This window comes from Hemibagrus wyckioides, linkage group LG01 (assembly GCF_019097595.1).
Source record: "Hemibagrus wyckioides isolate EC202008001 linkage group LG01, SWU_Hwy_1.0, whole genome shotgun sequence".
Taxonomy (NCBI): Eukaryota; Metazoa; Chordata; class Actinopteri; order Siluriformes; family Bagridae; genus Hemibagrus; species Hemibagrus wyckioides.
Window position 1 is genome coordinate 25,033,955 of NC_080710.1, and position 27,071 is coordinate 25,061,025.

At 40.1% G+C, this 27,071-nt stretch overlaps 1 protein-coding gene across 1 annotated transcript in view; it reads left to right on the forward strand.

Moving 5' to 3' along the window:
- Nucleotides 1-999: 999 nt before the first annotated feature.
- Nucleotides 1,000-27,071, forward strand: part of lancl2 (LanC lantibiotic synthetase component C-like 2 (bacterial)) — a 48,547-nt gene continuing 22,475 nt past the window's right edge. The window contains exons 1-5 of the mRNA XM_058395487.1: nt 1,000-1,412; nt 1,789-2,124; nt 12,767-12,884; nt 13,089-13,296; nt 17,738-17,885. Coding sequence (XP_058251470.1) covers nt 1,957-2,124; nt 12,767-12,884; nt 13,089-13,296; nt 17,738-17,885 — 642 coding nt within the window. The 5' untranslated portion in view covers nt 1,000-1,412; nt 1,789-1,956. The remainder of the gene's footprint in view (nt 1,413-1,788; nt 2,125-12,766; nt 12,885-13,088; nt 13,297-17,737; nt 17,886-27,071) is intronic.

A 27,071-nucleotide genomic window follows, 5' to 3' on the forward strand; every position in this document is an offset into this window, starting at 1 on the left:
GGCATGACATTATGAGCTCTGACAGGTGAAGTGAATAACACTGATGATCTCCTCATCATGGCACCTGTTAGTGGGTGGGATATATTAGGCAGCAAGTGAACATTTTGTCCTCAAAGTTGATGTGTTAGAAGCAGGAAAAATGGGCAAGCGTAAGGATTTGAGCGAGTTTGACAAGGACCAAATTGTGATGGCTAGACCACTGGATCAGAGCGTCTCCAAAACTGCAGCTCTTGTGGGGTGTTCCCGGTCTGCAGTGGTCAGTATCTATCAAAAGTGGCCCAAGGAAGGAACAGTGGTGAACCGGCGACAGGGTCATGGGCAGCCAAGGCTCACTGATGCACGTGGGGAGAGAAGGCTGTAATGTGTGGTCCGATGCAACAGACGAGCTACTGTTGCTCAAATTGGTGAAGAAGTTAATGCTGGTTCTGATTGAAAAGTGTCAGAATACACAGTGCATGACGGGTCAGGGCTGCATGATGGCAGCAAAAGGGGGACCAACACAATATTAGGCAGGTGGTCATAATATTATGCCTGATTGGTGTATGATTTTTTTATATATACATAGTACCATCAGGAGTATCATTAATGTACATCTGGAAAGGCTAATTTAAGATACCAGAGTGGCCCTTAAGGACCAGTTGTATATTTTAAAATGAATTTCAAAGGTACACTATCCACATTCACATTACTATGACTGCAGACTAAAGTTACTAAAGGTCTTTCCTGTATCTTACCATCTCAGAAGTAAGCAAGGTTACAGCATAGTACTCTTTTTCTGAGTGTAACTAAGCCTCATTTATTATTATTATTATTATTATTATTATTATTATTATCATGTATCTTTAACCTTTTTAGAGCATCCTTTGGGTTATCCTTATTGGTGTTGTCTAAACGGAGTCAAATGAATTGTCAATGAATGAGAAAGGAAAGAGAGAGAGACTGGGACATGCAGAGAGAGAGAGAGAGAGAGAGCGAGAGAGTGGGTGTTATGGATTTGTTTGCTGTACAATCCGGAGCCTGAAGCAAACCGGGATCGCCATCTGTTTCCTCTGAGACTGTGAGTCAAATGTTAGAGATCTGAGCTCGCCGCCGGTGACGGTGTGCGCGTTTCCCCGGTTCGGATGCAGCCCATGTGAGGAGGAGAAAAGTCCAGGTCCGGAAATGACAGAGGGGACATTTAGTGGATTACTCTGGGATGGAGATGGAGGATGTATCAGATATTCCGCGGGTTTCTAAAACTGATCTGATCTGTTCTTTGTGAGGATTGTGGATCTCTCTCTCTCTCTCTCTCTCTCTCTCTCTCTTAGAATAAACTAAAAAAAAAACCCTATAATAAAGAAACGGAGCGTCTCTGCGGTCATCACTGAGGATGCCATGCTGAACGGGAAATGTGCCACTTTTTCACTAAATTGGTGAGACACATTACTTTCGGTGTAGTTTATCAGCACTGATAAGCTGTTCACATTTTATGAAAGTTTTTTTGTTTAAATAAAAAAAAATGAAATTAAAGACAAATAATTTTGCATAGAATAATCTTTATTGATATATTGTTAGGACTGTAACCATGTTCTTTGCTTAAACTGCATGAATGAATTACTAGTCGTTAAGTGCTGCTGTTGTTGTTATTATTATTAGTATTATTATTAAGAAACACGCTACTGCTGAATAAAATGCATTCAGTATAATCTTATGAATGAACGGGGTGCAGTCTGTGAATGGGAGCAGTAGGACAGAAGTTGCAGACAGGTCGCGGCCTATTCACCGTCTCTTTCCACTCTAATCTGACAGAGATCATTTCCTCCATATCCTTGCACTGACTCTTGACATTGACCACTGCGGACCCAGCTGGAACATCTGCACCAAGTCATTCCCCCCCGCTCCAGAAAACAAAACGCGTTTTTATTATCCGCACACCTCAGCGGACGGCACATTTGGCCTGGTTGAGCCGCCGTAGAAATGGGAGACAGTATGTCGAAGAGATTAAAGCTGGTGACAGCGTCTGAGTCGGAGATGGAGGAGCGGTCATTTCCTAATCCTTTCCCCGACTGGGACCAAGGAGTCCTCACATCTTCATCCTCATCGGCTAACAGCGGCGCCGGAGACACTTTTGATCCAAATGGAAAGGTAAGTCATGCTGTGTTTTAACGAAATTTAAGCCGTAATTTGTTGTACAGGTCCCGCCTCCTTGTGCTAGCTAGAAGCTACTTTGGGTTTGGTTCTAAAAAGCTCCCTACTCCCTATATCGGTGCACTACCTAGGGTATAAAGTAGTGACTTCCACGCCGTATGTTCGTGCACTATTTGTGTGGTAAGGAGGTAATTGGACGGCAGCACTCAAAGCTGATAAACATTACCATGAAGTATCTGGTTTATTACTTTATTAAAAGTTTCCACAGTTACTTTCATCTCCTTAGCCTAGTTAGCTTTCTATTCCTTATTTAGATGCCTACAGGATTTAACTATTTCAACCTGTATGAACTAGTAATAGCATACTATACGTACACGCTATCTACACTGTATTGCCAAAGGTTTTGGGACACCCCTCCAGATCATTGAATTGTTTTTCTGGGGTTGATCTCGGACCCTTAATTAAAGTGAAAGGAACTGTTAATGCTTCAGCTTCATACCAAGACATTCTGGACAATTTCATGCTCCCGACTTTGTGGGAACAGTTTGAGGATGACCCCTTCCTGTTCCAACATGACTGCACAAAGCAAGGTCCATAAAGACATGGATGAGTGAGTGTGGTGTGGAGGAACTTGACTGGCCTGCACAGAGTCCTGATCTCAACCTGATAGAACACCTCTGGGATGAATTAGAGTGGAGACTGCGAGCCAGACCTTCTCGTCCAACATCAGTGCCTGACCTCACAAATGCGCTTCTAGAGGAATGGTCAAAAATTCCCATAAACACACTCCTAAGCCTTGTGGAAAGCCTTCCCAGAAGAGTTGAAGCTGTTATAGCTGCAAAGGGTGGAACAACTCTATATTACGTTCATGTGCATGTAAAGATGTAAAGACGTTCCAAAACTTTTGGCAATATAGTGTAAGTTATTCACCTTTAATCTATATGACCATCACACTCATGTGCTTGTTGGACATCGCATTCCAGGTAAAGTCCTAATTTGCTGTTATAATAAGCGTCAAATAAACTCCTGTAATAAACTCTTCTGTGAAGGCTTTCCACTAGATGTTGGGGCGTGACTCTGGGGATTTGTGATCCTGCAGCTACAAGCGCATTAGTGAGATCAGACACTGATTTTGGGATGGTGAGGAGATCTGGGGTTCAGTCAGTGTGCCAGTTCATCCCAAAGGTGTTCAGTGGGGTTGAGTCAGAGCTGTGTGTGTGAAGGACACTCAAGATCTAGGTCTCCAACCTTCACAAACCTGGTCTTCATGGAGTTCAGTGGCTTTGTGCACAGGGGCATTCTCATGCAGGTACAGATTTGAGCCTTTTAGTTTCAGTGAAGGGAAACTGTAATGATTCAGCATTATTTAGAAATATGGAAAGTGTTGCTTTAGTATGCAACAGAACTACTAAGTTACTTCTGGTGCATCCACTTGCCATCAGGACTCACATTAAAATGTTAAATGGAGATCAAGGGGGGTGAATACTATTCAAAAATACCCTTAACACTTTATTAGGGACAATTTGTTCTTTAATGCATTTATCCGAGCATTTGGCAGCGGCACAGTTTATACAGTCATGCAGATACAGGTCATGAGCATGAATAAACATCTGAATGGAGAACAAAACAGGATCTCGGTGACCTTGAATGTGAAATCGTTGTTGGTGCCAGAGGGGCAGGTTTGAGTATTTCCGAACCTGCTGATTTTCTGTGATTTCAGTCCCTAAACTTGACACCGAATGGTGTAAAAAGCAAAACCTGTCCGGTGACAGATGGGGTCAGAGCACAGGGTCAGCAATGATGCAGTATCCCTAGAGCAGAGAGGGTTGAGGGCCTTGCACAAGGGCCCAACAGTGGCAGGCTTGAACCTTAACCTTTCTCCATAACCTTGAGCCACCCCTGCCCAACACTTAGTATAGTGTTCCTAATGAAAAGGCTGGTGAGGACATTTAAAATGATACATTGGTTGTACAATTAGTTCTGCTAAATTAAGCTTTATGTTTTTGTATGCTAAATAAAAATCTAAATATTAATCACAATCAAATGTGATCCATTGTGCAGTCTTCGTTTTGAGCATTTTGAAGAACTGCTTGCTGAGTTTCAGCTTCAAGTTTTAAGTAGTTTGTGCAGGATTTAGTGTCTCTACCCAAGCGACTGTCCCAGATGCCCTCTGTTGGCACTTGGCTTGTTCGGTAAGCTCATTTATCCGACTGATGTCCCACTTAGACACAGCTCAGTGTGTGTGCACTGTCCCATAGTATATCTGCTTGGAGAAAGTCTTTACCTCTTTAAAGGTGACATTAAATGTTTAAATCATCTTTTTATGAAGTCAGACTCTAACTATGCATGCCATTCGTGTTAAAGTAGGCTAAGAGATTCATCCAAAATTGGCACCTTTTGCCATTTTTAGCTGCCCTAGTCTCAGCTTTAGATAGGATACAGAGCATCTCATTTATTTTGTGCACTTTCTTGGACACAAGTTGCAGTATTTTGGAAGTTCTCAGCATTTCCGTGTAGCATTCCCTCCAGGATTTCACGCGTTTGCAAAAGCAGAACACAGACACCACCATATTTTTCAAAATGACCACAGATTTTCAGCACATTTGAGCAAACTTGTGTTGTGACATCACAACACCCATTCAGCTAAAGCCCTTTTCTATTCACGTGAGAAGAACATGAGTCCAGCTCTCATAGAGAGAACATAAGCTTTACTGGTAGGAGTTTAAAAGAAGAATATTGTACTTACAGTTTTGTATATTTCAGTAGTTTTCTGCAAAAAGAACCCCATAAACATTTAAAATAAAAATAAATTAATAAGATGATGCTGTAACATCAACCATTGGCAGAAATAATAATAATAATAATAATAATAAATCCTTAAAATCCTGAAGCGACTGACTTATGCACAATTTCTCATACAAGAAAACAAAACTTTTGAGCTATAGATATAGTCTGCAAATGGAAATACATCTCTAAAAGTTTGTATAGGGAAGGAAACAACATTCTCGTGTTTATTTAGTTTAGTGAGCTGCAGGTAAAGGTCTGTGGCATGACGTCCAAATCAAAATCCGCTATAGATTGCATCTCGGCTTATAGATAAACAGGAACAGCTTTTTCTGTTGTCGGTAAAAGTCCCCAAAAGCAGGCTTGTTTTGTGATCACCACTGGCGTGTAGCCGCATGGAGAAGCATCTGATTGATCGACTCTTCCTTCGCACAGTAAAAGCCTTTCATTCTGCCCTAATTGGACGTTCATTCATTATTCATTCAGGCTTGTTTTGTCTTATTAGTTCTAGAGCCTACTGTATTTTCCTCAGATAAGAAGAGAACTAGCAGTTCATTTTATAATTGATATCCAATTCAGTCTGGCTAGTTACCAAGCAAAAGTCCAGACAGTAATTGAATAAATAAGACACTGCAGGAAAAATTTCAAATCTCAGTTTTTGTTATTTATCTGTAGGAAACACATATTAATGGACTGTTATGCTCTTAACGACACTAGGCGATGCTTTTACTCAGAAAATATGTATTTAGGAGCCTCCCAAAATGTCTCGCCAAGGAAAATCCTGGAATTTTTACGGTGTATTAAAGCTGAAGGACTTTATAGCCGCTGTTGTTGACACAGATGAAATACTGGTTCTGTTGTTGTAATACTATAAGAACTACTAAAATGTCTCTCTTTAATGACCTTGATCCTGCCATGAAAATAGCCATTGAGGCTGCCAAGGCATTCAAAGATAAGTAAGCAAATAGTTATCTTTAAGTTTAAGGTAAGTAGACTTAACAAGCAGAAAACACACCGCAAGAAACATATATTGAAATGTGTACATGGCATCTACGTGAATGAACCGAGTTATAGCCTCACAATGTGTTTTCATACAGCCATCATGGTTTGATCATGCATTTTCAAAACCCTGAAGAAAATCAACTATTACATCAACTGAGCGAATGCTGGTCACTGGGATTTTGTCTCATTCTACCTCACGTGTTAATCCCATTCATTTAACACTATACTTATGGTTCCATTCACACTCTGTCTCTGAACTGCAGGTGCCTCAGTCAGCTTTCATCAGGAATTATTACTCAGTCTATAATGAACTCAGAAACTACACAGACCTATTAGTTCCTCAAAATCTCTCGGTTGCTGTTGTAGAAAGGACATTATTAACATTTACACGTTTTTACTGTCCAGGATGAGGTTTCCTTCTGAGCCTGGTTCCTCTCAAGGTTTCTTGCTCATATAAATCAGGGCGTTTTTCCTCGCCACCATCGCCACAGGGTTGCTCATTAGGGATAAATGTTGGGGATAAATATTAACGTAACTTTAAACATTTTTTCTATACTTCTGTAAAGCTGCATTGAGACAATGTCCATTGTTACAGCGCTTTACAAATGAATTGACTTAAAATCGAACTTCCATCATATGTTCATTCTGCTTACACCGATCAGGCATAACATTATGACCAAAGTAATGTTAATAAAAAGAGATAAATGTAAGCCTCTTTGGATTAGGATATCTGCCAAATGCTATAAATGTGAATGTAGTATAAGTAATGAAATCACGTTTTAATGATATTTTATTGTAAACTATGCATAATATATTCTCTGACTGATTATACAATCCTTTTTTTTTTCAGCATTTGTTTAAAACATAGTGCTTCACAGTGATTTCCATGCTGTAAACTTAACCAGCCTCATTAGACTGTGAAATTGATATATAATCGATATATAAGACATAAAACATAAATTAAAGCTCCCTTTATTAAATGTAACATGATGCTTGCAATGTTCTGAGTGCATACAGGACTGTACTGTGGTGTGCTTTTACTTTTTTGAGTTTTATAGGTGTTGTTTTTTCTTCTTTTGTAGCTGCCATTATTCAAAGTTCTGTCTGAAAATGTGCAAAATGACAGAACACCACTTTTTCCCCCCACCGGATTCAGCGTGACCGCTCCATTCGGCTTTATTTTGCTTGGTTCTGCAAGGAAATAAAATGACTTGGTGTGTTTAATGTACTGTACGTTTTGTTCTTAAAACAGTATTGTGTGCAGTGCTATGTGGTACAGTAGTCTCAGCAGTTCTGCTGTCCCCAACAGATTCATTCATCATAAACCATACTACACCAGAAAAACCAAACAAAAACATTACATCATAAAACCTTGTATTTTAACACTTTTTAATGTGTTATTTTATTTCTGGTAAGGGAAATTCCATGTGTATAATTTTGCATAATAGATCTACTAATCATCCCATTCACCTGCCCCAGCTGTAACTGGTTCATTCACTATATTGAGGTAGACCATAGTGATGAACAAAATCCTACATCACAAACATTATTTACTCTGGACGTTGGTGACTTGTCACGTTAATGGTAAATGCAGTGCTTTTGGTTTTGTTTCTGCTCCCATTATGAGCATTTCTGTCCCAAAGATACCAGTGGTGATGTATCACTTAGCCATAACATTAAAACTACCTGGGTAATATTGTGTTGGTCGCCGTTCACAGCTCTGATCTGTTGAGGCCTGGACTCCACAAGACCTCTGAAGGTGTGATGTGGTTCCTTTAAGTTATGTATGTTGCAAGGTGGGGTCATGTTTTGTCCAGCAGATTGAGATCTGGGGAATTTGAAGGCCATGTCAACACCATTCTTGAACAATTCATTAGGGAATACTGTGGCCATGAAGCTGTGTCTGCAGCAATGCTTAGGTAGGTGGCACATGTCACAGTAACATCCACGTGAAGGTCAAAATCCAAGGTTTCCCAGCAGAACGTTGTCCAAATCATCACTCTGTCACTGCCGACTTCCCTTCTTCCCATAGTGCATTCTGGTGCCAGCTCTTCCCCAGGTGAGCGACACACATGATATGATTCATCTGAGCAGTCCACCTTCTTCCTTTGCTTCATGGTTTAGTTCTGATGCCCACAGTAAGTGCTTAAGGTGGGAGACAGGGTTCAGCATGGAGACACTGACTGGTCTGCAGCTACACAGCCCCATACACAACAAGCTGTGATGCACTGTGTGTTTTGACACCTTTCTATCAGAGCCAATTTGTGCTACAGTAGCTCTTCCGTGGGATCTGAACAAATGAGCTAGCCTTTGCTCTCCATGTGCATCAATAAAGCACCAGTTCACCAACTGTTACTCCTTGGAGCACTTTTGCTAGGTACTATCCACTGTATACCAGGAACACCACACAAGACCTACTGTTTTGGAGATGCTCAGAACCAGGCATCTAGCCATTACAATCTGGCCCAGGTCACTGAGATCCTTAAGCTTGTCCATTTTTGACTGTTAACTTGTTGTATTATACAGTATGTTCCACCACCTGACCAGTGCCATTATAATAAGCTAATCAATGTTATTCACTTCACCTCTCGGTGGTTTTAATGTCAGTTTAATGTAGGTCTTTATCTTCACATTTAGGCAAAATTAGATGTATGTAATGCAAATGTTTGCTTTAGTCTCAGATGAGCTGAACCCACATGCCATCTGCTCATTTTTCACTGTTTGTTTTCTCTGTCAGTCTGTGGAGGTGTGGAAGTGTCTGTGCGCCGTCCTTATCTTCTGTGTTAGTGTGCGCTCTGCAGCGTTACACTCCACATGAAGCCTGTCTGCATAAGCAAATCATTACTGTATCAGTTGTACACAGGCTGCTTTCGTCTGGATGCATTTGGATGAGGTTAGGGATGTTCTGACTGCGCACGGGGTATCATAGCTGGGATGATGGTGGCTTCTTGGATGACATTTAACATCATTTCCAGTCTGCTGTACGTGATGCCATGAAGACTAATACATCATGCAGTCCTCACAAGTGACAATAATGATAATTGTAGCCAAAAAGTAATTAACAAAATGTAAATCCTCCCATAAATGCAACCTTAAACTTCATCTGCTGTGTCATGTAGTCCAGCACAGGCATCATCGAATGTTTTTGGAAGTGGCCACTGGGATTAAATGCAGCATAATTAACACTGGAACATTTTGTAAACACTGCTGTTCCATTTTTCCGTTTTGGTCTATTCTCCAGTGTTTCAACATTTCAAGCAAAAAAACACATGCTGTCCAGCACATCTTTTAAAAGTTTGCTCTAGGCCAGATAAAAATTGAAGCGAGATCAACACCCAGGAATTTTGGGTAATAATCACATCTCACTTCCCTCGTGAACAGGACACAAGTTATCTTCCAGCACACCGCCATCACGCCTCTGCAAATATCTGCTGCCAAGTCGTGAGAAACGGAGTCAGCTCGGATGCTGAAAGTCTTCCAACATCAAGAGACGTGTCTCTTTAGAGAGATAGCCAGATCCTGTTTCCTATTTCCAACATACTGATCAGTTTGCTGACTTTTTCTTGGCTTATGACTCTGAATTTTGTCGTGCGTTTACCACTTTGTGGTTAGGAATTTAATCCCCGGGCATACAAAACTAACACAACAACCAGTGACTAAAAGGATCAGTAAGCAGACAGGATCCGGTGAACTGAATCCCTGATACGAGGCTTCGTGAAACGATACTGACATTGATAAAATATTAAATTTATTTTGTAATGATGACATGAGACCACTGAAATGTAAGAAAAGTAGATTAGGATTTATAATATAAGGTGTAATTTTCCCTTATTGTTAAAACATTTAAAATCTTTCTCAGTGTTATAAATATATTTCATGGGAGCATACAGGTCAAGTTGAGTCAAGTTGTCATTTCAACCATTTATAGCTGATGCAGTATATAATGAAATATAATACAATGACATTCCTCTAGGACCATGGTGCTACATAAAACAACTAAAAAGTAAGTCATCCTAGCCACATAAAGTGCATAGTGTGCAAATATACGGCTGAGCAATTGAGAGTTAAAGGCCTTGCTGAGGGGCCCAGCAGTGGTAGCTTGGTGGACCTGGCATTCGAACTCACAACCTTCCAATCAGTAGTCCAACACCTTCATACAATACACAACAGGACAGCTACATAAACCAGTTCTGATCAGCCATAACATTCTGAGCAGGTGAAATGAATAACACTGATCTCCTCATCATGGCACCTGTTAGTGGGTGGGATATATTAGGCAGCAAGTGAACATTTTGTCCTCAAAGTTGATGTGTTAGAAGCAGGAAAATGGGTAAGTGTAAGGATTTGAAGGGACAAATTGTGATGGCTAGACGACTAAATCAGAGCAACTTGCAGGACTTGCTGCTAACATCTTGGTGCCAGATACCACAGCACACCTTCAGGGATCTAGTGGAGTCCATGCCTCGATGGGTCAGGGCTGTTTTGGCAGCAAAAGGGGGACCAACACAATGTTAGGCAGGTGGTCATAATGTTACGGTTGATCGGAAAGGAACCGTTACACAGTCTAGTTGTGAGGGCCCAAGTGCTTCCGTTTTAATTTTAACCCATGCTTCAGGTCTCGGTCAACTGCAAGTGTGTGTATACAATGGTGTATAAGGTTAGCACTCTTCTGATAGCTATGCTGGGGATCTGGTGTGAATTGTGAACCGTGTGAAAATGTTGAGCAGTGGTGTATTATTTTTTTTTTCCATGTTCACGCAGTCCAAATGAAACGAGGCTGCCGGCCTTGTGCTTGCTTTGGGGCATGCTTTGGGGCAGTTGGGTTCCCACTCACAAACTTCTTGCTGTGTATGAAGAAGAAAAGCTGTACTTTTTAATGAATAAAGGGAAATATTGTGATGCACAATATGAGCAGCAAATTCATCTCTCTTATTTTGTTTCACGATTTTCAAGACAACATTATTCTTAATATTATTATCATCTCATGAATATAACTATAATGCAAAGCTGAAGGTCATTCAGTGCTAGGGAAATAATCAATGACAGGTTGGTGTGATGTGGTTTGATGTGAAGGTGAGCTTGAAGTGTCCCAAATATGTTAAATTGTCAAGTCACACATTTTTATTTCTTTATGGTTACTTTTAACGTTGTGGAATGTTCCACGCTAGTGTTTAACCTTGTAACTTCTCAGGAAGTCAGTCAAGGACGGTGTGCTGCGGATCTGTGCCGAGCTTCTCGTCTTTTATTAGCATTCATCTCACAGACAGCACTGCTGCAAACCAACTGCCAGAAGTCTCCACTCACTTCTGCCTCCGTGTCCGAGATACCGAACCTGCCGACAGGTCCTAATAACTTCTCTCCTGTCATGTGCATGAGAGGAGCTGATGGGTAGCACTGCTCTAGCTCTGAGCATCCCTCAGTGATTACAATCAACAGCCTCTGAGCCATCCTTTCTCTGCAACTAAAGGATTCCTTTGTGTCCGAGCCAGCAGTCAGCACCCTGATCTGTACCAGTGTCTGCCAGGAACACCTCGTTCTGTTGGTCTGACAACAAAGATATCAGAGTATTTTCTATTCACGTGGAAGATAATTGTTAGGAAAATATGTTGTCCATATAAGGACATAAGAGTTGAAGGCGGGACATTGTAGGTCTAAGGCAGGGATTTTCAACTTGTTTTGATCAGTAACTCCCTTTTTCTGGGCTTAGAATTCCTCTGCTCTGTGGCAGTTAGATATTTTTAGATTTTATTTAACAGTCAATCTGCAGAGGTTTTGCAATCTCGCTCACGTTCTGTTTACATTATGAGTCTTCACAGGGCAAGATATACCATGAATATTGGATTTTGTGGTGTTTCTAGCACCGTGCCTCATAAAAATGCACTTCATGCAATGTCCGGTGTAAAGCCCTCCAAAGGAGCTCCAAACTGAAAGACTGCTATTGAAATTTTAATAATAATAAGCTAGTGGTTGAAGTGACTCTTTAACATTCCAAAAATCCCTCAACAGTTGATATGTATAGAACTGCATTATATTTAAAAAGCTGTTTGTACAAATCTTCTTTAACCCCAAGGTTGAGACCAAGTGGTCTAAACTAGGCTGCTTTGCTTTGTTGAAATATTGTAAGGGTTTTATATATATTATGTCCTTAAGGTAGTATTTCTCCCAAATTCTATTATTTTCTGAAGTCCCACACAGCTCACTGCTGGTCTTCTACTTATCACACTAATGCAGTCTCAAGTTTTTGCCTTTATTGCTTTCCGGAGCGCTGCTAAGTCCAATCCGATGTCTGTCAGCGTTCGTAACGATAAAATGATGAATTCTTTTATTTGTGTAATAAACGGTTAAGGTGTTCAGCCTCAATAAGAAAAGCCAGCAGCCAGTCACGTCTCGATCGAGAACCCTTACAGCTCTCAGCCGTTCTCCAACAGTCAAACATATTGACCGTTAGCAAGTGCTGACACTCAAGAATCCTTTCATAAATGTTAAATAAATGGCTGCTTAAGGAAGCTGATATATTTTGGCTGAATAATAGCACATTTATTATTAGGTTTAGGATATATGGAGCGTCTGGCATGTGCTTCCCCCCCGTGTAAGGTGTTAGTAGAGACGTGATCGCGTATCAGAATGAGCGCATTAATATAACAGTGTGATTTGTCTTGCAGCCACAACTGTCTGAGCTGCTGTTAGAGAAAATAAATTCTTAACATTTCTGTGGTATAACTATTGCATTTTTTTTATTTGTGTCCCACTGGTTTCACCGCACGTACACGGTTTGTTTTTGTGCCAGCGCTAACCACTCAAAAATTTGTTGACACAAGACTTTGACTTTTTGTTTCTCACGATTAACAAACAGATCACAGAGGCCTTCCAGAAGAAAGTCCAGAATAAGATCAAAGATCTTCTCCAGCAGATGGAAGAGGGGCTGAAGACTGCAGACCCGCATGACTTCTCCACCTACACCGGCTGGACAGGTGAGGGTCCACTGCAGGCCTGCTAACAAGTACCAATTTTCAGCATCTCTTTGGTTTGATTAAACTAAACTCATCTTTCACTTTTTGACCTTTAATTCCAGTCAGTCTAGCATGGATAAAATATTTTTTCTGACAGGAAGTTATTGTGCAATTCTGCCTTAGTTATCAGATAGCATGTTATTTTAAATCATCAATGTTTTGCAGGAATTGCCTTGCTGTATCTGCAGCTGCATCGTGTGAGTGGTGATTCCTCTCACCTGCAGCGCTCTCTGGATTATGTCAAGCGTGCACTGCGTAACCTGAACGGCCGGAAAGTCACTTTTCTGTGTGGTGACGCCGGACCGTTGGCCGTCGCTGCCGTCGTCCACCATCGACTAAAGAACCAGGCTGACTCAAATGAGTGCCTCAGCAAGTACGATACTCATTTTTCATTTCTTTTTTCCTCCATTCTTGTCTCTGGCTCTGTTTTTCACACCATGTCCTTCTAACTCTGTTTGTCACTGTCTTATGCAAAAATGCTCCTGCTGTAAAAATGCCATGAGCTTTATGGTTTAAACAACAGCCCTGTATCCATTGTAGATGCAGAAGTTTGCAAGGTTTAACTTCCCAGTTTTTACTGGCAAGCACTGTGAACTGGTGCAGGGTCTGGTGCTTGTTAGTGCTTGCTGAAGTTCACCAGGTTGAGAGAAGAATCAGATAAAATTAGTAAAAGATTTATAACCGGGTGCTGCAGCAATACAGAGGGTAGCATTACCTTCTCACCCATCTATCTGATATGATGCTGAGTTTTTTCTGTGGAGTTTCTCTCTGTGTGTTCTCCCTGTGTCTGTGTGAATTATCTCTGCTTTCCTCTCCCCAACCAAAAACATTCCAGTGGGTATATTGGCGCTTATTTGCCCCGTAGACTTCCCATAGGTGAGAATGTACGTGGTGTCTTGTAATGGACCGGGATCACAAAACCCCGGTGGATTCCTACCTTACATGCCAAGATCCACCGCAACCTTGACCTAGATAAAGTGGTGGTTGCTAAGGATAGATGGATGGATAGATGGGTGGGTGGATAAATGAATTTATGATGGATGGATGGATGGGTGGATGGATAGATAGATATGATGGGTGGCTTGATTGGGGGATGTATGACGGAATGGATAATTAAATAAATGATTCAGTGATGGAATTAATGGGTGGATGAGGGGAATGAATGTTTTGATGATAAGATATGATGAGTAGGGAGATGAATGAATGGATAAAAGAAAAAATGAATTAATGGCTGAATAAATTGTTGGAGGAATGAACGGTTGGATGGATGGGTATGATGGGTGGGTGGGTTGATGGATGGATGGATGAATGATTAAATGATTGAATGAATTAGTGAATGAATGAATGTATGGCTGGAGGGGTGAATGAAGGGTTTGATGGATTGGTTTGATGGGTGGATGGATGGATGGATTGGTATAATGGATGGATGGGTGGATTGGTATAATGGATGGATTGGTATAATGGATGGATGGGTGGATTGGTATAATGGATGGGTGGATTGGTATAATGGATGGGTGGATTGGTATAATGGATGGATGGGTGGATTGGTATAATGGATGGGTGGATGGATGGATTGGTATAATGGGTGGATTGGTATAATGGATGGGTGGATTGGTATAATGGATGGGTGGATGGATTGGTATAATGGATGGGTGGATGGATTGGTATAATGGATGGGTGGATGGATTGGTATAATGGATGGGTGGGTGGATTGGTATGATGGATGGATGGGTGGATGGATTGGTATGATGGATGGGTGGATGGATTGGTATAATGGATGGGTGGGTGGATTGGTATAATGGGTGGGTGGATTGGTATAATGGATGGGTGGATTGGTATGATGGATGGGTGGATTGGTATGTTGGATGGGTGGATTGGTATGATGGATGGGTGGATTGGTATGATGGATGGGTGGGTTGGTATAATGGATGGGTGGATTGGTATGATGGATGGGTGGATGGATTGGTATAATGGATGGGTGGGTTGGTATAATGGATGGGTGGGTTGGTATAATGGATGGGTGGATTGGTATGATGGATGGGTGGATGGATTGGTATAATGGATGGGTGGATGGATTGGTATAATGGATGGGTGGATTGGTATGATGGATGGATTGGTATAATGGATGGGTGGATTGGTATAATGGATGGGTGGATTGGTATAATGGATGGGTGGATTGGTATAATGGATGGGTGGATGGATTGGTATAATGGATGGGTGGATTGGTATAATGGATGGGTGGGTGGATTGGTATGATGGATGGATGGGTGGATGGATTGGTATGATGGATGGGTGGATGGATTGGTATAATGGATGGGTGGATTGGTATGATGGATGGGTGGATTGGTATGATGGATGGGTGGATTGGTATGTTGGATGGGTGGATTGGTATGATGGATGGGTGGATTGGTATAATGGATGGGTGGATTGGTATGATGGATGGGTGGATGGGTATGATGGATGGGTGGATTGGTATAATGGATGGGTGGATGGGTATGATGGATGGGTGGATGGGTATGATGGATGGGTGGATTGGTATGATGGATGGGTGGATTGGTATGATGGATGGGTGGATTGGTATGATGGATGGGTGGATTGGTATAATGGATGGGTGGATGGATTGGTATGATGGATGGGTGGATGGATTGGTATGATGGATGGGTGGATTGGTATGATGGATGGGTGGATGGGTATGATGGATGGGTGGATGGGTATGATGGATGGGTGGATGGGTATGATGGATGGGTGGATGGGTATGATGGATGGGTGGATTGGTATGATGGATGGGTGGATGGATTGGTATGATGGATGGGTGGATGGATTGGTATGATGGATGGGTGGATGGATTGGTATGATGGATGGGTGGGTGGATTGGTATGATGGATGGGTGGATGGATTGGTATGATGGATGGGTGGATTGGTATAATGGATGGGTGGATTGGTATGATGGATGGATGGATTGGTATGATGGATGGGTGGATTGGTATAATGGATGGGTGGATTGGTATGATGGATGGGTGGATTGGTATGATGGATGGGTGGGTTGGTATGATGGATGGGTGGATGGATTGGTATGATGGATGGGTGGATTGGTATGATGGATGGGTGGATTGGTATGATGGATGGGTGGATTGGTATGATGGATGGGTGGATTGGTATGATGGATGGGTGGATTGGTATGATGGATGGGTGGATTGGTATAATGGATGGGTGGATGGATGAATCCTCTGGAGAATTTTGAGTTTCAGACTTGATAGGATTTTGAATTTTACTATCCATCAAATCCTTTAGTATCTTTTACACATCCCAGACATTACTGCAGACCCCAGTGCAGTCAGAATGCTAGATATGTGTTTTTATTGCCTACCTTTGTATTCTGAGTGAAGCTGCTTGAAAGCTGTTTTGTTAACATTAGCAATATCTTCAGTTATATTTAGTTCCATTTGCTGCAGTTGCTGCTAAATGTCTTTTTCTTCTTCAATGCACTATTGCAATATTTAATTTCACAATGTTTATTCAACAATAATTTACCAAACCCCTGGCCTGTTGGTGATTTATGCAAAGAACTTGAATTGCTGTAACAGCAGTGAAACAACACCTCCTCCAAATGTCACCGTCAACAGTTCCACATGGTGGTAAAACCGATGCATAATGATTTGGTAATGATCGTCTGGCTTAGGGTGTGTTGGCCTTTTGTGATGCAAATTTTTTTTTTAGTCATGCGTATTTATAGATACTTGCATTATTTAGGATGGCAAAGTTGTTCGAGGTGTTCCTATGCCAGTGTTGTCTTGAACACAAGTCATTCCAGTTTCTGGTGGCATAATGGATCTGTGATTTAATGCTGAGAACCTGATCTTTTGTGGTGGAAATGTATAGCACCATCACCTTCATTAGGCATTGTGCACTATGAGATATTGCTTTGTTCCTGTTAGCTGTCTGAGTTGAAGCTGAATGTCTCAGGCAAGCTTCATTTCTTGTCCTTGACTGTGTGTGTGTGTGTGTATGGTAGAAGTTGGCAGATTAATGAGCAGGACTGCTTGCTGTGTTCAGTGCATTCCCCTGGCCGTGAGAACCCTGCAGCTCTCAGCATGAGACTGATTACATATTGTGTAAACTCAGATCTGGCTCGGTAATATCCACATACACAGGTGATACTTTAAAGAAAACAACATAAATTGTCTAAATAATGTGTGTTGGAGAGCGCTATCTAACACACAACCCCAGAATCTGTTCAGTTGGATTCAGATCTGATGACTATGAAGTCCAGTGCTTAAGGATTATTTCCATAATTTTTATCCTCATTAAACCACTCAGTGATCCCTCATGCCCTCTGGATGGGGGCAGAGTCATCCTGGAAGAGCCCACTCCCATCAGGATTGACATGTTTCCTCATAGGATGAGTCAGTGGAACTTTGTATTGATTTGCAGCTACTCTTCCCACTGAGGAGACAAATGAGCCCAAATAACGCCAACAAAATGGCTGCGGCAGCATAACGGAGCCATTGTGCCATTCTTCTTTTAATTTGTCACCTGCCTGTATATGACTGCCAAATCATCATCATCTCTCAGCGTTGCTGTTCCAGCATGCCCCCCCCCTCAGCCTGTAGCCCACTCTGTAGTATGCTGGCAGTTTTACTGGCCTCTTGCTGAGCAGCCCATCTGCTTAAAACCATCTATATCGCTGAAATTCTTTTTTGTCTCTAATAGTCTCTTTTAGGGAAGAATTTGGTACTGTGACAATTCTATTTACGTTTGGTTAATAAGTTTTAAATGATCCTCTCTGTTTTTGCTTTCATTCTGGGATCCTGCAGGCTACTTCAGCTCCAGCGCTCAGTCATCAGTCCGGACTCGGAGATTCCAGATGAGCTGCTGTACGGCCGTGCCGGATACCTGTACTCCCTGCTCTACGTCAACAAGGAGATCGGCCCAGGAACGGTGGATGAGAACACCGTCGCTAAGGTAAGCTTGGAATATTTGGGCAAAAACTGTTTTAGATCAAGCAGAAGCATACCAAAAATATCCCAGGATTTATTCTATTTATAAAGAGCGGATCTTGACCAGGCCAAAATATTAAACACACCTACACCAACTATATATCGACTGACTATATCCAAATCGAAAATGCTTCCAATTTCTTACTATGTATGTGGTGATTGTTTGATCATCTAACGAGGAATCAAAAGCATGAGCAATGCATACGGTGATGGGCAGAACCTAAAAGATAGACCCCTCCCACATACATGTGTACAGCATACAGGACAGATAACAAAAAATACAAAAAGGTACAAAGACAGTGAAGTGTTCCCTTAGGACTGGTTCCTACTAATATTCAATGGTGGTAAGAGACTGATGCAATGATCCATACGAAATCTATATGCATACCTAAAACCACAGCAAAATCCAAATATTGAATAAAATGTATTTCTTGTTGGTGTTCCTTATTTATTTAAATGTATTGTAATTGGAACAGCACTGCAAAAAACCCTGCCTTGTTTAACATGTGTCCAGATGAAGTATTGCTTGAAATATCATGATATGATATCCGTACAAAATGACCAAAGGACACAGAGGATACACTGCATCCAATCTGGCAACCCTGAACTTATTGCCTCATATCCAGACAAAAAGAAAAAGAACCCGGCGCAGCTCACTGTAAACCAATGTGACAGAGTAATTGTAATAGTATACCCACTTTCTCAAAGCCATTGTCGTTACTGTCCAGGTCATTTAGATATAATCAAAGCTTTTTGGAGTGAAAAGAAGAGCAAAAAGAATTAAAGCAGTGTAACTACATTTTTCCTTCATTTTAGTGGCTAAAATGTAATTGAATGTGGGCTGCGATTGGGTTATCATCCTTACTGAATCAAATACAATACGCTAGAAAAAAATGGAATATGTGGTCAGTCTAAAGTATTAAGGTAAATCTTATGAGGATGTCTGCCCTGCTGGCAATTATAAATATAGCATTAAATTCCGGCTTTTAAAACATTTATACTGATGTCGTGGGACTGAAGAAACAGGAGACTAAGAGCCAAGGTATGATCCAAGAGAGAGTTTATTGCACACAGACAACCTGGACACTCCATAATCTAAACCGAAGTGAAAACATTCGACTTTTATATTGAGGTGTACGTGCAAAGGACACATTCAGGACCATTTAGATGATACTAAAGGCTGAAATAAGAGAAAAACATAAACACAAACAATGGAAAAAACATCATGAGTGAACTAAGAATGGACACACATACACCACAAGAAAGTCAGTCAGTCTGTCTGTCTATCCATCTGACTATCTATCTGTCTATCCATCTATCTAAATCTATAATCTGTCTCTGTCTGTCTGTCTATAAATCTATAAATCTGTAGTAAAATAAATCTATAATCTGTCTGTCTATCTACAGTGAGGGGAAAAAATTATTTGATCTCCTGCTGATTTTGTACGTTTGCCCACTGACAAAGAAATGATCAGTCTGTAATTTTAATGGCAGGTGTATTTGAACAGTGAGAGGCAGAATAACAACAAAAAAATCCAGAAAAGTGCATTTCAGAAAAGTTCTACATTGATTTGCATTTTAATGAGTGAAATAAGTATTTGATCCCCTATCAATCAGAGAGATTTCTGGCTCCCAGGTGTCTTTTATACAGGTAAGGAGCTGAGATTACAGTAGGAGCACTCTCGGGGACTGCTCTTAATCTCAGCTCATTAACTGTATAAAAGACACCTGTCCACAGAAGGAAGCAATCAGAAGTTGAATCAATCAGATTCCAAACTTTCCATCATGGCCAAGACCAAAGAGCTGTCCAGGGATGTCAGGGACAAGATTGTAGACCTACACAAGGCTGGAATGAGCTATAAGACCATCGCCAAGCAGCTTGGTGAGAAGGTGACAACAGTTGGTACGATTATTCCCAAATGGAAGAAACACAAAAGGACTGTCAATCTTCCTCGGTCTGGGGCTCCATGCAAGATCTCACCTCATGGAGTTTCAATGATCATGAGAACGGCGAGGAATCAGCCCAGAATTACATTGGAGGATTTTGTCAATGATCTCAAGGCAGCTGGGACCATAGTCACCAAGAAAACAATTGGTATCACACTACGCCGTGAAAGACTGAAATCCAGTAGCGCACGCAAGGTCCCCCTGCTAAAGAAAGCACATGTACAGGCTCATCTGAAGTTTGCCAGTGAACATCTGAATGATTCAGAGAAGAACTGGGTGAAAGTGTTGTGGTCAAATGAGACCAAAATCCAGCTCTTTGGCATCAACTCAACTCGCCGTGTTTGGAGGAGGATGAATGCTGCCCATGACCCCAAGTACACCATCCCCAGGTGACAGGACAACTGCACCGCATCAAAGGGACGAGGGACAGGGCCATGTACCATTAAATCTTGGATGAGAACCTCCTTCCCTCAGCCAGGGCATTGAAAATGGGTCGTGGATGGATATTCCAGCCTGACAATGATCCAAAACACACAGCCAAGGCAACAAAGGAGTGGTTCAGAAAGAAGCACATTAAGGTCCTGTAGTGGTCTAGCCAGTCTCCAGACCTTAGTCCCATAGAAAATCTGTGGAGGGAGCTGAAGGGTCAGCCACAAAACCTTAATGACTTGGAGAGGATCTGCAAAGAGGAGTGGGCCCAAATTCCTTGAGATGTGCGCAAACCTGGTGGCCAACTACAAGAAATGTCTGACGTCTGTGATTGCCAACAAGGGTTTGCCACCAAGTACTAAGTCATGTTTTGCAAAGGGGTCAAATACTTATTTCACTCAATAAAATGCAAATCAATGTATAACTTTTTTGAAATGTGTTTTTCTGGATTTTTTTTGTTGTTATTCTGTTTCTCACTGTTCAGATAAACCTACCATTAAAATGATGGACTGATCATTTCTTTGTCAGTAGGCAAACGTACAAAATCAGCAGGGGATCAAATAATTCTATCTATCTATCTATCTATCTATCTATCTATCTATCTATCTATCTATCTATCTATCTATCTATCTATCTATCTATCTGTCTGTCTGTCTGTCTGTCTGTCTGTCTGTCTGTCTGTGTCTATCCGTCTATCTATCTGTCTCTGTCTCTGTCTATCCATCTATCTATCCGTCTGTCTGTCTATCTGTCTATCTGTCCATCTATAAATCTATAAATCTGTAGTAAAATAAATATATAATCTGTCTGTCTATCTATACATGTAGCTATCTACCTATCTGTCCTGTCTATAAATCCGTCTGTCTGTCTGTCTATCCAGCAAAAGATAATTCTGCTTAACATACTTCTCAGAGTTTATCTTGCTTGATCTGTCCCAGTTCCCTAAGGCACTCTGACACATTTCCACAGACAGTTTGGGAATAGTGTTGGAGATTTCTGTGGTAAGACCCAATCTGCCACCCTGCTGTGTGAGGATATGGATATGTGTGAAAATACATGTGCAGTTTACTGGCTGGTTATTTAAACAAGGCTAAAGTGGTTTAAAAATCTGAAGACCACCATGCTGCTGCTCACTGCTATTGCTTTTTAGCCGTGGTTACAGCAAAGTGGCTTTCACAACTGAGGAAAGATTTCACACTTTAAAATGCATTATTTTTTTACTATAATGCGGGCATGTGGTATGAGTGCAGGGTCAAGTTCAAGTGTTTTCAGCTTTTGCTCAGCGCAGTGCTCTGCAAATGAACCTCCATTCAGTAGAAGGCATGTGTGCTTAGTCATTCCTTTTAGCTCTTTGTGCAGCTTCAGGAAAACCTCTGCATGCCTAAAAAGCACTGAAGCAACAGAAATTCATATCAATAATAGCACTTGGAAGTCATGTTTGCAGAAATTCTACATCACAACTGAGGAAATAAAATCTTTTTTTTTAGATCACAGACTAATAATGTCTTTCTCCTCTGTTCCAACATCCTATTTCACTTTCTCATAGGATTGGCCTAATGGTTTTGCTTTAAACATTCTCACTTGAGTATTCTTGATTCGGATCCGAATCTGTGGACCAAAGATACAATCCATTTCTAATCATTTCCACAAGTCCAGTAAACATCTTAAAATACAATGAAAACAAATTGAAATTTGCAGATTAGGTGCATTTTTAAACCAGAGGTGTCAGTGCATTTCTTTCTTTCTGCATTTCTGCATTTCTGCATTTCTGCATTTCTGCATTTCTGCATTTCTGCATTTCTGCATTTCTTTCTGCATTTCTGCATTTCTTTCTGCATTTCTTTCTGCATTTCTTTCTTTCTGCATTTCTTTCTTTCTGCATTTCTTTTTCTTTCTGCATTTCTGCATTTCTTTTTCTTTCTGCATTTCTTTCTGCGTTTCTGCATTTCTTTCTTTCTGCATTTTTTTTGCATTTCTTTCTGCGTTTCTGCATTTCTTTCTTTCTGCATTTTTTTTGCATTTCTGCATTTCATTCCTTCTGCATTTTTTTCTGTCTGTATCATTTATAATTTTATTTTAATTTTTTTCAGAAGGCAGTCGCCCATGGCAGGAAGCACTTGAAATCCTGCCACGGGTGACCTGCTGTCTGAAAAAAATTAAAATAAAATTATAATGATTTTATGATGGAATATAATGATTTTATATATGTTTAAATAATTTTATAATATAATTGTATTATATAATTTTGTGTAATTTTATAATTATAATTTAAATGTGAAAATTAAAATTCCAGAAACGTAGTAAACATTCCTTATTTAAATGGCATGTTATGCTGAGTAGCCTGAAGAAACCTTGTGCATTAATCATCCCTTTTGCTGTGTATGTAGCCATCTATATGTTATCAGCCATGGAATTGTATCCCTGGAGATTAAGGGCCTTGCTCAAGGGCCCAACAGTGGCAGTGAATCAAATTTCCAGAGAGATTGGAAACCAAAAAAGGCAGTCGAGGGCTGTCCTGGATAACACTGTCCATTAGACCTGGTTACAGAGCTAACAAACCTGCAGGGGTAATTTTATTATCAGGAAGTGATAAAGAGAGCAGGCTAAAAGTGTGTCATGAAGCAGCCAAAACCCTTTCAGAGTCTGAGGAGTAGAGAAAACAAACATTTATACCTCAACAATGTCATTTAATGTGACCAGAATTATTCCAGACCACCGTGGCTAAGGTCAGTGTCGTTTAACCTGACCGTATCTAATTTACTCCAGGCCAAGTCTCGAAACCAGATGATTCTCATGACCATTACCCTCCTCTCAGCCAGGTTCTGCCTCACAGCTATTTTACTGGAAATGAATTCTTGTAAAAACTACAGTTTAACGCAATAATAATGTGTTCTACCCTGTGGTCCTGTGGGCTTGTGTTGTGTTTCCCGCAGTGCGCTGTATTTATCACGATGCTGTAGGACATCATTTAAAGCTGTCTTGTGGCTTAATGCAAAGTATTTAATTTTTCATATAGTTATTACAGTGGTACCTCGGTGTTCGACCTTAATTCATTTAAAAGTCTGGTCGAATACCAATTTGGTCCCCACAGGAAAAAATGTAAAACGAATTAATCTGTTTCAACTCGATGGTTGATCTCACAACTTTCCTCTTGGCAACAATTATGCCTGATTTCCCCTTTTTTGGAGACATGGCTACTGAAATTATACCACAACAGACAGCATGGGGTTTTAACACAAGCACTCACAGATGATGCTTTCAGAAGAAATGACCCACGTAAACTGCTTCATCTCTATTGTCTACGCCAGGGTACGCTGCATGGAAAGCGAGTGTGGCATGGGCATCGCTAGACCATTTTTAGGGGGGCTTCAACATTTCTACTCAGCCCCTCTAAAAATTCTGCGATTCTTCATAAACTGTACACAAATTCGTGATCGCCTCAGACGGCAGACTTCGGCTCCTCCCCGTCTTTCAGCGTCTTCTTCAATCCGTGTGTGTGTGATCAGAAAGACTCGTATTTGGCTTGTTCAGTACTCAAATGTTATACACATCTATGCAATACAGTGGAATGCTGCAATAAGTTCACCATCCTACCCTGTTAGTCAAACCTTTATTTTATTTTATTTTTAATTTATTTTTAATTTTTTACTATTATACCCTCATTGGGGGCTGAGCCCCCTTAAATGAAAATTCGATATTCCTGACGGTCAAGTCGTACACCGAAAATATTTCCGTACACCGTGGTCAAATTGACTCGAAAATCGGATTGAATTCCGAAAATAGGAACATGGGGGTGGTCGAGGACCGAGGTATCACTGTATATCCACTAGGTTAGCAAGTGTTGCCACTGAAGCCTGTGTCTATGAACGCTGAGTTGACTTTCACTTGAACAGCGGCACATGTGTAGTTGTTTGTTTATGTGGTGTAAAGACCAGAACTCTTCTCAGAGCAGCTGTTACACAATGCAAGCAGAGTGCCACTATTATTCCACTATTATTCCACTATTATTCCACTATTATTCCACTATTATTCCACTATTATTCCACTATTATTCCACCGTGATATTATCATTACAGTGTTTATTAATAACATTGTGTGCAGTTTAATGGTTTATAGTTAGATTTAATATTATGGAACATCAGAGATAAGTTTGTATGTGATAAACATTCCCCTTTCTTTCTTTCTTTCTTTCTTTCTTGCCTTCTTGCCTTCTTTCTTTCTTTCTTTCTTTCTTTCTTTCGGCATTTCTTTCTTTCTTTCTTTCGGCATTTCTTTCTTTCTTTCTTTCGGCATTTCTTTCGGCATTTCTTTCGGCATTTCTTTCTTTCGGCATTTCTTTCTTTCGGCATTTCTTTCGGCATTTCTTTCTTTCTTTCGGCATTTCTTTCTTTCTTTTTCTTTCGGCATTTCTTTCTTTCTTTCTTTCGGCATTTCTTTCTTTCGGCATTTCTTTCGGCATTTCTTTCTTTCGGCATTTCTTTCGGCATTTCTTTCTTTCGGCATTTCTTTCTTTCTTTCTTTCGGCATTTCTTTCTTTCTTTCAGCATTTCTTTCTTTCGGCATTTCTTTCTTTCTTTCTTTCTTTCGGCATTTCTTTCTTTCTTTCTTTCGGCATTTCTTTCTTTCTTTCTTTCGGCATTTCTTTCTTTCGGCATTTCTTTCTTTCGGCATTTCTTTCGGCATTTCTTTCTTTCTTTCTTTCTTTCTTTCTTTCGGCATTTCTTTCTTTCTTTCTTTCGGCATTTCTTTCTTTCTTTCTTTCTTTCTTTCTTTCTTTCTTTCTTTCTTTCGGCATTTCGGCATTTCGGCATTTCGGCATTTCTTTCTTTCGGCATTTCTTTCTTTCGGCATTTCTTTCTTTCGGCATTTCTTTCTTTCGGCATTTCTTTCTTTCGGCATTTCTTTCTTTCGGCATTTCTTTCTTTCGGCATTTCTTTCTTTCGGCATTTCTTTCTTTCTTTCTTTCTTTCGGCATTTCTTTCTTTCTTTCTTTCTTTCGGCATTTCTTTCTTTCTTTCTTTCTTTCGGCATTTCTTTCTTTCTTTCGGCATTTCTTTCTTTCTTTCGGCATTTCTTTCTTTCTTTCGGCATTTCTTTCTTTCTTTCGGCATTTCTTTCTTTCTTTCGGCATTTCTTTCTTTCTTTCTTTCTTTCGGCATTTCTTTCTTTCGGCATTTCTTTCTTTCGGCCTTTCTTTCTTTCTTTCTTTCTTTCTTTCTTTCTTCCGGCATTTCTTTCTTTCTTTCTTCCGGCATTTCTTTCTTTCGGCATTTCTTTCTTTCGGCATTTCTTTCTTTCGGCATTTCTTTCGGCATTTCTTTCTTCAAGATTTCTTTCTTTCTTTCTTTTTCTTTCTTTCTTTCTTTCTTTCGGCATTTCTTCTTTCTTTTCTTTCTTCTTCTTTCTTCTTTCTTCTTTCTTTCTTTCTTTCGGATTTCTTTCTTCTTCTTTCGGCATTCTTCTTTCTTTCTTTCTTTCTTTTTCGGCATTTCTTTCTTTCTTTCGGCATTTCTTTCTTTCTTTCTTCAGATTTCTTTCTTTCTTTCTTTTCTTTCGGCATTTCTTTCTTTCGGCAGATTTCTTTCTTTCGGATTTCATTTCTTTCTTTCTCAGATTTCTTTCTTTCTTTGGCATTTCTTTCTTTCAGATTTCTTTCTTTCTTTCTTTCTTTCGGCATTTCTTTCTTTCTTCTTTCTTTTCGGCATTTCTTTCTTTCAGATTTCTTTCTTTTCTTTTCTTCTTTCTTTCTTTCTTTCTTTCGGCATTCTTCTTTCTTCTCATTTCTTTCTTTTCTTTCGGCATTTCTTTCTTTCGGCATTTCTTTCGGCATTTCTTTCGGCATTTCTTTCTTCTTCAGATTTCTTTCTTTTCAGATTTCTTTCTTTCTTCAGATTTCTTTCTTCTTCTGGCAGATTTCTTTCTTTTCAAGATTTCTTTCTTTCTCTCAGATTTCTTTCTTCTTCTTTCTTTCTTCTTTCTTCTTCTTTCTTCAGATTTTTTCTTTCTTCAGATTTCTTTCTTCTTCTTCTTTCTTTCTTCAGATTTCTTTCTTTCTTTCGGCATTTCTTTCTTTCTTTCTTTCGGCATTTCTTTCTTTCTTTCTTTCTTCTTCTCTTCTTCTTTCTTCTTTCTTTCTTTCTTTCTTTCTTTCTTTCTTTCTTTCTTTCGGCAGATTTCTTTCTTTCTTTCTTTCTTTCGGCATTTCTTTCTTTCTTTCTTTCGGCATTTCTTTCTTTTCAGATTTCTTTCTTTCTTTCGGCATTTCTTTCTTTCTTTCTTTCGGCATTTCAGATTTCTTTCTTTCTTCCGGCATTTCTTTCTTTCTTTCTTTCTTTCTTTCTTTGGCATTTCTTTCTTTCTTTCTTTCTTTCGGCATTTCTTTCTTTCGGCATTTCTTTCTTTCTTTCTTTCGGCATTTCTTTCTTTCGGCATTTCTTTCTTTCTTTCTTTCTTTCGGCATTTCTTTCTTTCTTTCTTTCGGCATTTCTTTCTTTCGGCATTTCTTTCTTTCTTTCTTTCGGCATTTCTTTCTTTCTTTCTTTCGGCATTTCTTTCTTTCTTTCTTTCGGCATTTCTTTCTTTCGGCATTTCTTTCTTTCGGCATTTCTTTCGGCATTTCTTTCTTTCTTTCTTTCGGCATTTCTTTCTTTCTTTCTTTCGGCATTTCTTTCTTTCTTTCTTTCTTTCTTTCTTTCGGCATTTCTTTCTTTCGGCATTTCTTTCTTTCGGCATTTCTTTCTTTCTTTCGGCATTTCTTTCTTTCGGCATTTCTTTC